Here is a 17606-nt window from a genome sequence, read left to right on the forward strand (position 1 = left end):
GCTCCTTTCTCTGTGATAACTCCAACTTGAGTCAAGTTGATACACAGAACCAGCCAGTACAGGGATCTAAGCAGGGCTAGAATTGGTGGCCTGGACTTTGGGCATTGAGTGACCACCTCCCAGGATAGGGCTGGCCTCTGCTTATGTTATATGCCTGGCAGAGAGCTCTGCCCCATCCCTAGACTTGAGGAAAGAGAGGTGTGAAATATTAGAACATTCTAGCAAGAGCGGGAGCAGATTCCCTGGCTGGCTTAATGAAGTCTGTTTCTGGAAAAGATTATTCACACCGCAGAGGAGGGTGAGATCACCAGGGCTTCTTGCGGCTGCAGAGTGGGTAGAAGGACATGGATGGAGAAGGCCCTCAGCCTCTGCAGGGACTGAAGCAAAGCCTCTTGCTGGAGGCTTTTGGTTTTTAGAAGGATTGACCTGGGACTTTTCCTGTGTACCCAGGATCTGGGTTGGAACACAGGTTTAACTTTTGGGATGTGAGGTCTCTGTGAAAATCAGTGACTGGGCCCCATGTCTTACTAGGGGCTTTGGGGCTCTTGTGCCCAACTCTTGGGCTTGAGAGTGTGCACCTATTTTTCCGGCAGGGAGATGAGACCTGGCAGACAGAGCAGGCCCTTGGAGCATTGGTCTGCCCCCTTCTCCTCAAGATGGCTGGGCTGGGCTGGGGGTTGTTGGTCAGGAAAGGGAGGTCCAGAGGGGCTTGTTGTCTTAGTTAGGATCTTATTGCTGTGAAGAGACACCATGACCACAGCAAGTCTTACAAAGGAAAGTATTTAGTTAGGGATGGCTTACAGTTCAGAGGTTTAGTCCAGAACACAGGCAGACATGGTCCTGGAGAAGTAGCTGAGATGGGGAGACAGCAGGAAGAGAGTGAGACACTGGGCCCAGCCTACGCATCTGAGACCTCAAAGCCCACCCATAGTGACACACTTCCTCCAACAAGGCCACATCTACTCCAACAAGGCCACATCTACTCCAACAATGCCACACCTCCTAATAACGCCATTCCCTACGGGTCTATGGGGCCCGTTTTCATTCACACCACCATAGCAGTCATGTGGGTAGGGAGGGAAATGCAGTCCTACTAGGTGCCAGGTCTTGTAGGTTTCTTTCCAAACAGACCTAGGAGGCTTGGAGGGGCCTGGCATGCTTTTCTATCTACTTCTGACATTTTGATAAATTACCCACACCAGCTGTTTTCTCTCTGTTCTGAGAACACAGACAAGAAAGAGGGTGTCAGAGATGTGCCCCTGAGGTTCTTTCGAGGTCCCAAGGGGCCACTTGTACAAACCCCTGACCCAGTCTGGAATCTTTCTGTTCATAGAGGTGCTGCCACTGTTGCATGCTGGGAAAGGCATCCCTGGCCCGAGACCAGACCTGTGAACCCATTGTCATGATAAGCTACCAGTGTGGGCTGGTGTTCCGTGCCTGCTGTGTGAAGGCACGGGAGAATTCAGACTTTGTCCAAGGCAACGGTGCAGACCTTCAGGACACAGGTAACTTCTCTCCGGGGACATGCATGTCTGTGACTTACCCTTCCTGTGGGTGTCACATTTCTGGATTCTACCAATCCCAGATTAACAATATTAGAGAAAGGGGGGCTGAGAGATGGCTCAGGGGGTAAAGTGCTTGGGGTGCAAACCTAAAAGCCTGAGTTTGGCTTCCCGGGACCCACATGCAAGCAAGGCAAAGCAGCATGCATCTTTAATCCAGGGCTTGGGATATAAAGTAGACGGGAGTGCCCCTAGAGCTCACTGGACTGCTAGTCTAGCTGAATCAGCAGCGAGCCTCAGCTCAGTGAGAAACCCCGTCTCAAAAAATAAGCCGAGAGCTGTAGAGGAAGACACTGGATGTTGATGTGTGCATGCATGCGTGTGACACCTGTACACACACATGTGTGCATGACACACACACTCAAAGAAAATGTTGGAGGAAAGATCTTGAATCTGTACCAGGTGTGTGCAGACATTTCTCTTGTCACTCCTTGAACAAAATAACAACTATCTACATAGCATTGATATCACATTAGGTATTAAAAGTAATCTAGAGATGATTTAAGGATTACAGGAGGCTATACATAGATAATGGACAGACACCATGGCATTCCATGTAAGAGACTTGAATGTCTATCGATTTTTAAAAATGAATTTATTTTTATTTTATATGTAGGGATGTTTTGTTTGCATTTATGTCTCTGCACCGCATGTGTGTGGTGTCTTCTGGAGCCAGAAACAGTCATGGGATCTTATGGAACTGTTGTTACAGATGGTTGTGAGCCACCCTATAGGTGCTGGGCTCAAACCTGGATCCTCTGCAGGAGCAGTGCATGCCTTTTAACTGCTGAGCCATCTCTCCACCTCCTGGTCTGTGGGTTTTAATGCCCTCCAGGGTCCCAAGACCTATCCCCATGGACACCAAAGAACAGCTGTGTAAAGAGAGCTGTGTGACTGGCCTTGGAGGGTTGGAGGGCAGGCCAAAGCTCCAGGGAGAAGCTGGCGTTACTGAACTCCGAAGGCCTTTGGCTGGCAGGAGGTTCTTCCCCCGTCTCCATCTCTTAGGGCCTCCAACTGCTTAAGTGAGGTTCACTTAACATCCGGGAGGGGCCATCTGCTCCTCTCAGAGTCCATTGATTTAAATACCACTCCACTGTCACCAAAGCTCCCTTCATAGTGACTTCCCGTCAAGTTGCCCTGTGAGGTTGACCATCACGGCTGTGAGACAGGAAGAGTGCCACGTGCTCTGCAGGAGGCTGGCTCCCTTGCAGACCTCACTTTGCCCTGGCAATTGGTGGGTGACTGCCCTTTGATCTGATCCTCTCGGGAAGGCCTTGATGTGTAAGGTCACATGACAAGCAGTAGCGAAGGGAGGACTTGGCCTTTTTGAGTCTTGGCCAGTGGGAGCCAGTGGCTGGGTGCATCTGTGTTCAGGTGGCAGGCTCATTGTCAGAGGGCTGTGGGACCACAGAAGCAGTTCTGTTGGCCAGCTCTACCTGCCCCCATTGACTACAGCCACCCGTGCTTGAAGCCCTGAGGGCCATGGCTCTGTGATAGAGGAATTTCTTGTTGTTTTTAATTTACATTTGTGAGTATGAGTGTTTCCTGCATGTATGTATACCGTGTGTCCTCCATGATCAGAAGAGTTCTCTTAGAGGACAGAGGAGGGAATTGGAGCCCAGGAACTGGAACTACCGGTGGCCGTGAGCCAAGTGTGGGAGCTAGGAACGGAACCCAGGTCCTCTGCAAGAAAGATGTGTTTTTAACCGCTGAGCCATCTCTCCAGCCCCCGACCGCCTGCTTCTTTCATCCGCTCACTTACACTGTGAGCTCCTGAGTCGTGCAGGAAGCCCTGAGAAGCTGCAGGCAATCCATGCACTATGCTTGCTGGGAATTTTACCTCATTCCCATCTCTCTTGAGCTTTAGACTCAACGACTACGATAACTCATTCAGGCTGTGTGTTGGGAGAGCTTACCTGCCCCTTTATGTGAGGGCACATTTCCCAAAGTTGAACGAGTGTGGTGTGCTTGGATGGGCCTCCTGTCCGGTCCAGACAGGAGGAGCAGGTGCTTGTGCCATCTTGTGTCATCTCTCTACCCCTAGCTAAGATTCCTGACGAGGAGGACCAAGAAGACCCGTACCTGAATGACCGCTGTCGAGGTGAGATGTTGGGATCTGTGGGAGGCCTTTGGTAGGTAGCTATGAAAGCCCAGGGGATAGCGTTGACTTCTGCTAAGACTCAGCTGGAAAGTCTGTTCTGTACTTCTGTTCTTGGGGCCCTCGGGGCTCCCTGTTTCTTCCACCCTTGAGTGCTCAGAGCCGGGGATCTGTCGGGGACAGTGGCTTATGGAGGCAGGACTGGTGTGAGCACTCCAGTGCCAGCAAGCTCCTGGACTCTGTGGGTGATGATACTTCTCCAAGGCTGCGATGCCCCAGGAGAGTAGCTATTTCTTATCTGTGTGTCCCTGGAGCCCCGCTTGTCCCTGTAGAGTCGTGGTCTCTTAGGAGACCTTTGCACTTAACGTTAGAATGACCACACAGCGCAGCTTTTTCTGATTAAATTCTTTTTCTTCAAGAACATTCTGGCGCATCTAACCTGACCATTCTGTTTCAGCTCCACCCAAAGGGTTCACTCTGCGACTGGGTGTTAGGTATGCAGGCAGCTTAATCACAAAGTGATAGAGCCAGCACACAGTGTCAACCTGCACTGAGGCCAGGAGGGAGGGGAGAGGGAGATAAGGAGTTCCCAGGAAGCTTGAAGTGAGCCCTCTCTGGGTGGCCACAGATGATTTCATCGAGAGTGACAGCCAGTGTGACAACTTAGGAGGATCCATTAGCCACCATTGCTGTAAGGCCTGCGTGCCCCTGGTAGCAGCTAGGCTGTGGCAAAAGAAGCACAGATCATCCCAGTGGGGTTACGCTCGAAGTATCCCGTGTGAGTCACAGGGGAGGTGCAAGGCAGGGAGAGGCTGTACCCACAATTGTCGCAGCACCGGACATGGGCCAGCTAGCAGGAATGGGCAGCTGGAAATCCTTGAGAGTTACATGGGCTCTGGTAGAGCCCTGCCTCCAGGTGGAGCCTGTTCCCCCCAGGCCTCTTGTTGACCACGAGCAGTATGCCTCCCCAGGTCCACTCTAACCACAGAGGCAACACAAGGTCCCTAACTTGTCAGACCTCTGCTGCCTTCAGAGGCCCCAGAGACGCCCAGAGCCGAGGCTTGGGAGTGTCCCAAGGACCACACGTGGCTGTGGCAAGGAGCCTGTTTTCTGTGTCCGTACATCCTGGAAGGGTCTCTGAAGGTCGCTCAGTCTGTTCACTAGCTCCCATGGTCTCTGGTTGCAGGTGGCGGGCCCTGTAAGCAGCAGTGCCGTGACACTGGGGACGAGGTGGTCTGCTCTTGCTTTGTGGGCTACCAGCTGCAGTCTGATGGTGTCTCCTGCGAAGGTAACATCTGAGAGCTAGCCCCTGTGCTTGGGAGCCTCTGCTGAGCAGGCCTGCGTGGCACAACCTTTGTTCCATTCCTGGAACACAGCTGGGACCTGTGTGCTGCCTGGACAAGGCTGTCTTCTAAAAGACTATAGATACCAGTGTGGGCAAAGGGCTGCATTGGGGTTCACCTGGGTTCAGGATCTGCTGTGAGGCCTTGGGGAGATCTTTCTTTCTGCCTTTCCCATTGTCTAAGAGATGGGGATGATGCATACGACCTCCTTTGTGGGAGTCTTGTAGACTCCATGATTCTAGGGTCTGGCCCTTACTCAGAGATCTGACACTTAACAGGGCTTGATTTGGTGTCTGCCCCTCTCCAGATGTGCCCACAGCAAGACTCAGCTCAGTTTGATTGGGCAACTTGATGAATGCAGGAAGCCAGATCCACCATGGCTTCTGGGACATTCCTTCTGCTCAAGCTTAAGGCTTGGTTGTTCTTGCTGGTTACTTCTGCATCGCCTTAATCTCTCTAGATATCAATGAATGCATCACAGGCAGCCATAACTGCCGGCTGGGAGAATCCTGCATCAATACAGTGGGCTCTTTCCGCTGCCAGCGGGACAGCAGCTGTGGGACTGGCTATGAGCTCACAGAGGATAATAACTGCAAAGGTACAGCTCACATCCAAACCTAAAACTCACCCCTTCCCCAGCTGTGGGTATGGCCTGGAGGGAAGGGCCCATTGGGCTCTGTGGTGCTGCCCCCATGTGGCTGCCTCAGGTACTGCAAGGAGGAGGGAGTCCACCTCCTTGCAAGTACACAAGAACAAATGAAGGAAGGTCTGTGATGAGCAGGTTTACTTCAATATGGTGCTGAGTTAGTGACACTAGCCCATTTGACTTAGCTCGGAGCCTGATCTTTGACAAACAAGGCAAGGGTCCTCGTTTGTGTTTCCGTACAAACAGAACCAACCCAGATGAAGTTGAAGATGCTTGCTAGCGCAGGTCTTGTGTAAAAATATTGATCATTGAATTATACGGGGTGACCCAAGAGCCAGATGCCTTCTCTTGGCAGCCAAACCCTTGAGCAATCCCGCTGCCCCACCCTGCACTGCTGCCAGTCTGAGCCTCTGGACTCCAGAGCCTGGGAGCCAGGCCAGCTGAGTAGATACACTTGAACCTTTGACAGCCGTGAACTTCGAGACAGGGCAATCTATCTTGTCCTATCTTGATGTAACTGTTGTTAATATTTGGACTATTATGAAAACCTCGAGATAAAAAGAATTAAAAGTCTGTGTTTATTGTCGCTAAGATAATTGCTGTATGATCTAATCCAAACATACACTTCTCAATGAATGGTATACCTGCCAGGAAAACGCCTAAGCGATTTGTTAAATAGCAAAAAGCTTGCCTCATAAGTCAGGGAGGGGGAGTGTTTTTTTAAGACTTTAGCAATTTTTACACAGTTTGGCTCGCCGCGGGCCTTTTCGTAACACCCTCTCTGTTGAAATATTTTGGGGTTATAGTCTGAGAAATGAGCCTTTTTTTTTTTTAAAGTACTTTCTTGTGATGTTAAAGTATTGTGACACTCTTCTGGCTGGACTCTTGCTAACAATCTCCTTTTTTTACGATGCACCAGATATTGACGAATGTGAGACTGGTATTCATAACTGCCCCCCCGATTTTATCTGTCAGAATACTCTGGGATCCTTCCGTTGCAGACCGAAGCTGCAGTGCAAGAGCGGCTTCATACAGGATGCTCTAGGCAACTGCATTGGTAAGACACGCTGCCGTGAGCGGGGTTAGTGCGAGCATGCTACAGTCAGCCCAGATCAGGGATGGCAAACTTCCTTCATGGGCAAAAAGCAAATGTCATAGGCATTGTGAGCCATGTGGCCACAGTGACTCATCCTGGCCAGGTACAGTCCAAAGGGCACAGCGTGTAGACCCAGGTGGTGGGGCTGTGTCTCAATAAAACTTTATTTATAAAACTACTGGCGATCAGGGTTAGGTCTAAGGCCTGTGCTTTGGATGAAGGGGTGTGGGTTTCAGAGTCAGAGACTATTAGATTTGAACTTGTTGTGCCAAGGTTCATTTCCTTCATTGGAGCCTCTGGTGTTTCCCCTATAAGATGGGAGTGACTGTAGCATCTGGCTGAGAGGCTGAGAACAAGGACCTCAGCGGTGGCTTGTGATAGGATGGGTACAAGAGAAGCATCCTTTGACGTGTGGTTGCTCCCAGCCACAGCCACTTAGACCTTCGGAAATTGTTTCACAGAAAAATGGTTGACTTCGTAGAGACAGACTAGAGTGGCGTGCTGTGGAGACAGTTTCAATCTGGCAGAGGATAAGACCTCAAAGATGCGTGGGTTGAGAGCCGAATGGACCAGTGTATAAAGGAGCTGTGATCTCGGTGTGATAATAAGAGTCCAGAGAAAGGCTGATCAGGGAAGAGGGCTACCTGCCTCTCTCTTCTGTTGTCTTTGTGCTGCACAGGGGCACCGCCTAGCTGTTAGCATTTGAAGTCTTACCTGCTTTGTAGGCAGGAACTTCTAAACCTTTGCTTTGAGGTCAGAGTCCCTTCTCAACAGCTGCAGGTCTGCTGGTTGCAACCCCTCTCTCCTTTCAAAGGGAAACACTAGGCACTGCTGTGCAAGTTCCTATCTTATCTCTCCCCAGACCCTTACCTAGCGTTGCCTCTGTCTTTCCTTTGAGACGGGATTGAAAGTTTACAGGTAGAACCTTTTAGGCCAGGAGTTTCACACAAGCCCCTCCCCATCCAGCCTGGGTCTTAGCTAGTGGAGCAGTGTCTGAGCTGTGAGTTGGCCCTTGGCCAGCCTCCTGAAGTCAGACTGTCATCGCTCCACACTCGTGCAGTAAGCAGGGTGGCTGTGACACCCCCTGGAGCAGGGAGGAAAGGGGGCCCTGCTGAGACTTGCAGCCTCCTCAGGGAGCTCAAACAGCTGAGGACGGAAACCCTGACTCATGGCAGGATTGGCCCTGCTCGCCTCTGTGAGAAAACCTTTGCAGGTCTTGGCATGCCCTAGGTTTTCCTCCACAGAGTGCAAGGCCATCGAGAGCCATCCCTCTGCACCCTCAACCCCCACCAGATCAGATAGAAGCCCTGGGAGAGTCCAGGATATTGGTCAGATCCCAGCCTAATGGCATATACCTCTTTTGTCACCTCTGTGTAGGACCACAGTGACATCAAGGACTAGAGATGTTCAGTGCAGAGGCCCCCTAACTTGACATGGGGAGAGGTACCCCTTTGTACTTACTGGTCACAGCCAAGTTAATTCCTTCTAGAAGTAACTTCTTTTATGGTAAAAAAAAAAGCCACACATAACTGATTATAGATGAGGAAAACCTAGGACAAAAAATAACGCCCAGCCTGCCGGGCCAGCCTCTGGGTGAGCGGGGCCGCCCTTCTGGGCATTGCTCTCTTAGTTTGTTTTTTCATGGAAACAGGACCGGACTGTTCTACCACTTGGTTTTTCCCTCTTGACAATGCGTTTAGAATTCTTTCTGTGTCAGCATTTTTATTCCTGTCTAAAATAATAACATCATCAGCAGAAAGAGCTATCAGAAGACAGACAGAGTAAGGAGAGAAGAGAAGAGCCAGGCACCGTGCAGCACCCCTGTCATCCCTGCAGAGGTTGAGGCAGGAGGGATACAATGAGTTGAAGGCTAGCCTGGGCTCTATAGGAATTAAAGTCCAGCCTGGGCTACAGGTTGAGACCCAGTTTCAGAAAACCAAACAATATAAAACCCAAAGATGGGGGCCATCCAGGAGAAAGCTGCAGGCTGTCTTTTCTCCTCTCTATGTATCCAGGGCCTACACCCTACACACTTCTACCCATTTTTCCTTGATCTCCATCTATGGTGGGTGTCTTAGTTAGGGTTTCTATTCCTGCACAAACATCATGACCAAGAAGCAGTCGGGGAGGAGAGGATTTATTCGGCTTACACTTCCACATTGCTATTCATCACCAAAGGATGCAGAACTGGAACTCAAGCAGGTGAGGAAGCAGGAGCTGATGCAGAGGCCATGGAGGAATGTTTCTTACTGGCTTGCTTCCTCTGGCTTGCTCAGCTTGCTTTCTTATAGAACCCAAGTTTATATATACCAGCCCAGAGGGATGGCACCACCCACAATGGGCTGGGCCCTCCCACCCTTGATCACTAATTGAGAAAATGCCCCACATCTGGATCTCATGGAGGCATTTCATCAAGGGAGGTTCATTTCTCTGTGATAACTCCAGCTTGTGTCATGTTGATACAAAACTAGCCAGTACAGTGCGAGACAGTGACCCCAGAATCTACCATCCCCAAACTCCACTATATTCCCATCCCTGTGCAAGGAAGGATGAACCCTGCTCTGTCAGACTAGCACAGAAGACAAGAGGCTGGGCTGAGAAAGCTGAGGCCTTCTTCATACAAAATGTAAAGTTTTTTAGAACTTTTATGCTGATTCTTCAACACTATGAGGAAGTCTTTTCCGGGTTTTCTTTTCCTTCACTCTCTACCTCATGTTCCCTTTCTTCCTTCATTCCCTGGTGAAGAGGAGGGAAGGGGTCAAGGGCACTGTTTCCCACACACTAGCCCACAGGTGTGCTTCCCACATGCTGGCCCACAGGTGTCAGATTCTTTAAAGATCCTGAGGCCATCAAGGGCCCTAGTTGGTCTTAGAAGTGCTTTGTAAGACAAAGTGAGCTGAGAGTGACAGCCGGAGAACCTGCACTTGTGCCATGGGAATCCCATGAGGGAAAGCATGTAGCGTGTCCCCAAACCTGCCTCTGGCCTCATCTATTCATCTTTTGTTGATCCACTTTCGATTTCATTCATTCATCACCTGACTTTCCTGGAGCTGAGACGAGGGGCTCTCTTTCCCCACACAGTCTCAAGGGATACCAGTGTTTGGATCCTGTCTTAGTCAGGGTTTCTATTCCTGCACAAACACCATGACCAAGAAGCAAGTTGGGGAGGAAAGGGTCTATTCAGCTTACACTTCCACATTGCTGTTGATTCCAAAGAAAGTCAGGACTGGAACTCAAGCAGGTCAGGAAGCAGGAGCTGATGCAGAGGCTATGGAGGGATGTTTCTTACTGGCTTTCTTCCCCTGGCTTGCTTAGCTTGCTTTCTTATAGACCCCAAGACTACCAGCCCAGGGATGGCACCACCCACAAGGGGCCCTCCCACCCTTGATCTCTAATTGAGAAAATGCCCCACAGCTGGATCTCATGGAGGCATTTCCTCAAAGGAGGCTCCTTTTCTCTGTGATAACTCCAGCTTGTCAAGTTGACACACAAAACCAGCCAGTACGGATACAGTTTGGGAAATCACATTAGACGTGAGCACTCAAGGCTGAGGGGGTCACTCTCCACCGACCACAGACAGGAGTTGCCAGGCTTTGCGTAAAGGAATAGATAATGCCCATCAACCTTCAGGCCATCTGGTTTCTATCGTAATCATCAGGCTTCCGTAATGGTAATGCCCAAAACAGCTGTAGGCCACAAGTGAGACAGCAGGACTGGCTGACTGCCAATAAAACTTTATTTACAAGAATAAGCAGCGGGCCAGATTTGGCTAGAGGGATCTTGAGGAAGGAGACTGGGCTGTTTTGCCTTCTTCACCCTTGTGAGCCTGAGGCGTGGCTTGCTCTCTCCAGATCCTGGGTTCCTAGTGTCGCACACAGACAGTAATGCAGCCTCTGCCACCTGCAGGCTGCCTGTTGCAGCCCTTCCTGCTGTCCCCAGCTCCAGTGTGCCTTGTGCGTGTGACTTTAGGAAGATCCTGATGTTGACTTTCTGAGACGTGGGTCTTTTTGGCAATGCCTCAGGATCTTTAAAGAATCTGACACCTGTGGGCAAGCTCCAGTGTGCCTTGTGCGTGTGACTTTAGGAAGATCCTGATGTTGACTTTCTGAGACGTGGGTCTTTTTGGCAATGCCTTAGGAAGAGGTTTGGTTTTGGCATAGAGTTGGAGCATAAAGAGCCAACAGATGTGCAGCCCAGTGTTCCTTGGTACTGGTACATGTTTGCGTGTGTCCATCAATGGTAAATGGCCAGTGGTCCCTGTACTAGAGTTTGTGTCCTCGCAAGGTCGGAAACCCCGTATGGGTGTTCTGAGTGGCCTGAGTCAGATGGATGGGGATACAGGAAGGAGTTTCCATGGAGATGGTGGGGCCCTGGCTGGTCCAGGAGCTATATTACTGGGGCTTCCAAGGACTGGCTTGGTGAAGTAGACAGGGGCCACCCATCCACCAGAGGAGCCTAGGGTCTCTCAGGCTGGTACAGAGGGATGGGTAGTTCTGTCTCCCTGGCACCACACTCAGGGTAGGGCCTTATCTACCTGTGTGGGTGAGATGCATACAGGAAAGCCAGGCCAGCAGGTGATGCAGAAGATGGAGTAGTTGTGTTTGGAAGCAGGGGGAGAGGACAGGAAGGGACCTGAGGCTGCCCTGGGTGTCTTGTAGGGTGAAGGGGTCAGGGCCTGTTGTTTTGTGACTTTACTGAGAGAAGGAAAAGGCTCTTTGAGGGAGTTCAGTGGCTGCATTTGTGGGTAGTCTTTGTGTCTAACCATGCCATATCTTGTCTCTTTTCTCTGTAGATATCAATGAGTGTTTAAGTATCAGTGCCCCATGCCCTGTGGGGCAGACATGCATCAATACAGAGGGCTCCTACACATGCCAGAAGAATGTGCCCAACTGTGGCCGTGGTTATCATCTCAATGAAGAGGGGACCCGCTGTGTTGGTTGGTATCTCATACACATGCCTGCATGCACACACATACACACACACACACACACACACACGCTCCAAAACACATGTCTGAAATTTGACTTTCTGTCTATTTCCAGCACATTCCTTCTCTTCTCTAGAAGGGAGAGTTGGTCTTCAAAGTGAAGATGTTCTGCCTATCTATCTATTCCCTTAACCCCTCCCCAGGCGCAGGCCTTTGCTGTCTCACTCGCCTGCCCTATTACAGTAACACACCGGCGCTTCTAGCCTTGCCTTCAGTTTGCCCAGTGTTCTCAGGCTACCTGGTCATAGCCTATCTGTGACCAAGGACGGACACTCACAATTCAATTCTTCTAAAGTGGTCACAGCTAATCTGGATGACACAGGTCTTGCTGCTCCCCAGAGGACAGAAAACCACGGGGTGGTATCTTGTTTAGACCCACTACATGCCTGCTCTTGAGTAGGCCAGGGGAGTCAACCAGCCCAGATCCCTGCTAGGAAAAGGACCATCTTCCCTGCAACCCCCAGGCCATCTCAGCATCTCCCCCACAGCCCTGGGAACTTCCTGCCTCACTGGAGATCAGTGCTGGCCTCTTGGAGGGTTGACTACTGTTCCAGATTGGGCCCGGGACATAGTGGGTTCTCTCTGAAGGTTAGGTTGCTGCTCTCAGTGGACAGCTTGGTGTGCACACTAAAAGGCTTTCAGCATGTCTTCCTTTCTTCTTCACAAGATGTGGATGAGTGCTCCCCACCCGCGGAGCCCTGTGGGAAGGGACACCACTGCCTGAACTCCCCCGGCAGCTTCCGCTGCGAGTGCAAGGCTGGCTTCTATTTTGATGGCATCAGCAGGACCTGCGTGGGTATGTGATATCTCTCAGACCCAAGGGATCCTGGCTGGGTAACACCATTGAGGGGACAACTCTGTGGCATCTAGGGTGACCATGTCCATCCCATCCTCGTCTCAGGAGGTTCCAAGCATAGGCAGGCGCGGATGGAAGACCATCAGTCAGAATACATTATCCAACTGTAGCTCTGCTGCCACCTTGGCCTCTGACCTCCAGCAGGGCTTTAGCCTGCTTCCGTGCAGAATGGGTGTTCTGTTTGACCCCAGCCTCAAAGGGTTTCCAAGTCCACAAGATGTTAGTGATTTCTCAGATTTGCTGCAGACCTGTAGGGCCCAAGGGCTTGGGAGGCACAGCTCCCAAAGGTAGTCAGAACAAAAGGTGGCCAGGTGTGTTGGTATCAGACCCTACCCAGCGAGCATTTGCTGAGACCAAACCAGGATACTCAGTGGTGGCAAGAACTGCCCCTTGCTTCCAACAGATCCCCTTAGACTCCTTTTGGGTGGGGCAAGGCTGGCAGAAGGGCACCTGTCCAGCTTCACCACATTTGTCAGAGCACAGGGCTTCACATAGACTGTTAGGAGAGGCCTCAGCTCTTCTACCTGAGACATGAAGGGAGTTATGGGTAGAGGACCTTGAACTGCAGCCATTGGCAGAAGGGTGGGACCGCTCCAGTGGACACGCTCTGAGCTGACTGCCCCTCGGTTTCAGATATCAATGAGTGCCAGCGCTATCCTGGGCGCCTGTGTGGCCACAAGTGTGAGAACACGCCAGGCTCCTTCCACTGCAGCTGCTCCGCCGGCTTCCGGCTGTCTGTGGACGGCAGGACTTGTGAAGGTGAGGCTGGGGTCACAGAGGAGGCCAGCCATATTTCTCCTCTGTTCATAAACTCATTTGGGGTTTCCTAGGCAGGTGTTTTAAAGACGCTAGAATCCCCACCCTAGGGATATGACTGTAAGTCAGGGCCAGCCATGCTGAAACTTGGCCAGTATCCCTGGCAGGGCCTGGTCAGTCATTTGAGTTCATGAGACTTTCTGTGCACAGATAACAGAGTGTCTTGTAGTATCAGCTGTGATTATAATTTCTGGCTGTGCTTAGGCATCTGAGCCTTGTGCTTGCGTAATTCAGAGGATACGGTGCTGAGGCCTGGCCGGCCTTGGCTCTGCTATGGATAATTAAGCACATGCACTGTGGGTGTGGCAAGACGTGGTTCCAGTGTCAGGGGGTTTGTCTATGATGTGATAGAAAACCACGCTGAACGTAGATTGAGTAGGTAACCTGGCCAGGCATGTGGGGGCTACAGATAGGAATCACTGACTAAGAAGCTATCCCTCCTATCCTCAGAGACAGTAGTAAATGAATGTAAGAAGACAAGATTTTTCTCTCCCAGATGCGTGGTGACTGTTTTAAATCTTTCTGGCCAGTCTGTAGAGAGTACCTTACTTTGCTGTGGAAGCACAAAAGCAGCCATGGGTCCCAGCCCTCAGTGTTTGTAGCTCTGTGCCAATAAAACTTTATTTACAAAAACAAGTGGTGGGCCAAACCTGTCTAGGAGCTTGCTCTAGGTGAAGAGAATGGGTGATCAATAGCTGGGTTGCTGAGTAGCTCCTAAGTCCAGAGATTTTAGGAGTACCAGGGCTACCATCCCACCTACGTCCCCGTGGTCTTGGAGATGAAGTGGGGAGGGCAGGAACACTTTCCACTGAAAGCTAGAAGGGACTGGTCCTGGTGGGTGGGACTCTAGATATGCCATGGTGCTGAGCCTGTGCCCTGTGGTGACCAGATTGAACAGAACCAAGCCTGGAAGCTGTTGCTGCCTTCTTACCAGGAGATAGTGTGACTTCACGGAGGCAGTAGCGGGCGTGGAGAGACTTCATATTTCTCAGCTACGGTGGGCTAGAGTGGAGGTCCCTCTCTCTGAGCATCTCAGTCTTGCAACTTCAACAGGGAGGTGATGAAGAAGTATTCTGCTCAGTGTGTTCTCAGTCAAGCTGCCATGGAGGCAGGGACCTGACCCCGCCTCCCGGGAACCTCTTCTCTTCTAGATGTGAACGAGTGTCTCAACAGCCCTTGCAGCCAGGAGTGCGCTAATGTCTATGGCTCCTACCAGTGCTATTGCCGACGAGGTTACCAGCTCAGTGACGTGGATGGGGTCACCTGCGAAGGTGAGGGCACCCTGTGTTTTGTGGGGCGCACCCTGACCTTGCTACCGAACAGTAGCATTTCAGAATCCGTGGCGGGGAGAGCCTACCAGGATTTCCCCACCTGGCGAGGTTCTCATTTGCTCCCACGGAGGCTGGGCTGGCTCCTGGCTTTCCCTCTGAGAGAGCTTGAAGAGCTTCTACAGGGGGAGGGAGGGAGAGAGAGAGAGAGAAAGAGAGAGAGAGAGAGAGAGAGAGAGAGAGAGAGAGAGAGAGAGAGAAGGAGGAAAGCAAACAAGTCCATGGATTGCTCTTAAACGCATGGCTGCCATGCCTCAGTGTGCTGACACTCTGGGCCACAGAGCACAGGGCTCAGCATCATATGTGGCTGAGAGGTGAAGGGCAACCTGAGAGCCACCCAACCCCTGAGACACAACTCTGCACTGGCCTTGTGAGCTCCACCCTCACTAGGCCTGACTCTCATCTTCTCTGTCAAAGGCAATGCTCCCTCCTTGGACTGTTGGACAATCCAACCAGATGACAGTTCAGGAGTACCCAGGAGCATCAGGAGAAAATGTTACTGATGCTATCACAATGCTGTGTGTGTACATGTGGGAGTGCATGTGTGTGTGCCTGACTGCGTGTGTGTGTGTGTGTGTGTGTGTGTGTGCCTGACTGCGTGTGTGTGTGTGTACATGTGTGAGTGCATGTGTGTGTGCCTGACTGTGTGTGTGTGTGTACATGTGCGAGTGCATGTGTGTGTGCCTGACTGTGTGTGTGTACATGTGCGAATGCGTGTGTGTGTGTGCCTGACTGCATGTGTGTGTGTGTGTGTGTGTGCCTGACTGCGTGTGTGTACATGTGCAAGTGCATGTGTGTGTGCCTGACTGCGTGTGTGTGTACATGTGCGAGTGCATGTGTGTGTGCCTGACTGCGTGTGTGTGTGTGTGTACATGTGCAAGTGCATGTGTGTGTGCCTGACTGCGTGTGTGTGTGTGTGTACATGTGCAAGTGCATGTGTGTGTGCCTGACTGTGTGTGTGTGTGTACATGTGCAAGTGCATGTGTGTGTGCCTGACTGTGTGTGTGTGTGTACATGTGCGAGTGCATGTGTGTGTGCCTGACTGCGTGTGTGTGTGTGTGTGTGTGTGTGTGTGTGTGATGTGTGTAGGTGCTTAGGATCCAGCCTAGGGCCTTGCTCAGCAGATGCCATTCCACTGAGCTCTGACCCCAAACTTGAAGCTTTTTGGGTACCTGTGCAACTCCACAGTGCAAAGTTCTATACCCTGAGTCACACTCCAAACTCAAGTGCACTGAAAATACTGTCTAGCACTACCTTTAGCCTGTGTGTATAAAACGGATAGATTTGGGGCTTAGACTTGACCCCCATCTTCAGGATATCTTCTGGTCCCAAGCATTTCAGATAAGGGAGACTCAGCCTGGTTTTTCTTGTGATACGTGGTGAGTTTTGTTTGTTTGATTGGCTGGTTGGGTTGTTTTTGTTTTTTAGCAAATGGCTCTTCATTCCCTTTCTTTGTGCATACTTCACACCACAAACCTGCTAAATATCCCTAGACTAGTCCTACCCCATCCCTGGGCCTCAGTTTCTCCTTCTGTAATGATAGTCTCTGAGGCCACCCCAGCCTCAGGGACCCTGAACTCTCTTCTTGGCTTGCCTTCTGTGGCTGCCCTCCACAGCCCAGCCTGGCCACATAGGGCTACCCCTTGGTCCAGCTGTGGCTGTGACAGTGCACCAGATGTAGATGCTGAGGGAGAACTGTAACTGTGCTGTTGCAGATATTGATGAGTGTGCCCTGCCCACTGGAGGTCACATCTGCTCCTACCGCTGCATCAACATCCCCGGAAGCTTCCAGTGCAGCTGCCCCTCATCTGGCTACAGGCTAGCTCCCAATGGCCGCAACTGCCAAGGTGAGTGAGACAGATTCTCTGTGTTGGTGTCCAGGGGTATTACAAGTCCCACAGTGTCGAGGGAGAGATGTGCTTCTCAGATGTAGAGGCTGCACCACAAATGGAAATGTGTAGTCAGGAAGTAGGGAGAGGTGTTCTGGTCTCCCATGTGCAGCATCTAGCCTGTCCCTGGGGCTATCTGGGCTCTGTGAAGGTTCTGTTAGGTAGGAACACCCAAGCCCTCCTCCTGTTCTGTCCTTGTCAGCCCTTGGAAGAGTGACCAGGGACCCTGTCCTCAGCTTAGTCTAGTTGTGCAGCTTCTTACCCAGTCATTGGACAGACAAGCTATAAACCAAGTCTTGAGTCCTGGAAGTGAGCAGATGTCAGGTGTCTCTGCACCTGCAAGGGGCTGACTGTGGTCTGGTGTTGAGAACCCCGAGGTCGTTGTATTTGGGGACTCTGGTGGTTGTGAGTGTTTAGTGGGCTTGGGTCAGCTCTGGTATGGGCTCAGGGATGAAAGCTGGTAGTATCTGTCCATATCTGCTCCCTGTTTCTAAGAACTTTCTGGGATCCCCCTGCTTTGTGTGAGCCACGGTTTGGTTACTAAGAGTGCTGAGGACAAACTTGTGAACACATGATCCTATCTGTGCACCCTGGCTCACACCAGGAGCTGCCTGAGGAGATCAGCCTCTTCCTCACGGGTCCCCATGAGCTGGAGGTCCAGAGGCTCCAGAGACCCCCAGGTTCTGCACATGAAGATGGTCTTTAGTAACCCGTGTATACTGGGGGTACAGAGACCGACGGTGACCAGCCAAGCTAGCCAAGCGCTGAGCGCAAGATTTAGTGAAAGATACTGTCTTCGAGGGAGGGGGAGGATGTGGGGGGCAATAGATGCTTGATGCTCTACACATTCATGCATGTGCACCCACGTACACATACATGATTGCATGCATGCACCCATCCTCATACACACACACACACACACACACACACACACACACACACACGCATACAACCATCACCACCACCACCACCACCACCACCACCA

The 17606-nt window shown here is 51.3% G+C and overlaps 1 protein-coding gene across 2 annotated transcripts in view; it reads left to right on the forward strand.

The window, feature by feature from the left end:
* Nucleotides 1–17606, forward strand: part of Fbln1 (fibulin 1) — a 79881-nt gene that overhangs the window by 19372 nt on the left and 42903 nt on the right. For both annotated transcript variants that reach the window (XM_021183252.1, XM_021183251.2), the window contains exons 4-13: nucleotides 1334–1505; nucleotides 3607–3663; nucleotides 4847–4948; nucleotides 5464–5601; nucleotides 6569–6706; nucleotides 11538–11681; nucleotides 12400–12528; nucleotides 13222–13347; nucleotides 14556–14675; nucleotides 16448–16579. In XM_021183252.1, the coding sequence (XP_021038911.1) occupies nucleotides 1334–1505; nucleotides 3607–3663; nucleotides 4847–4948; nucleotides 5464–5601; nucleotides 6569–6706; nucleotides 11538–11681; nucleotides 12400–12528; nucleotides 13222–13347; nucleotides 14556–14675; nucleotides 16448–16579 (1258 nt within the window). The remainder of the gene's footprint in view (nucleotides 1–1333; nucleotides 1506–3606; nucleotides 3664–4846; nucleotides 4949–5463; nucleotides 5602–6568; nucleotides 6707–11537; nucleotides 11682–12399; nucleotides 12529–13221; nucleotides 13348–14555; nucleotides 14676–16447; nucleotides 16580–17606) is intronic.

Source organism: Mus caroli, chromosome 15 (genome assembly GCF_900094665.2).
Source record: "Mus caroli chromosome 15, CAROLI_EIJ_v1.1, whole genome shotgun sequence".
In the NCBI taxonomy this organism is placed as follows: domain Eukaryota; kingdom Metazoa; phylum Chordata; class Mammalia; order Rodentia; family Muridae; genus Mus; species Mus caroli.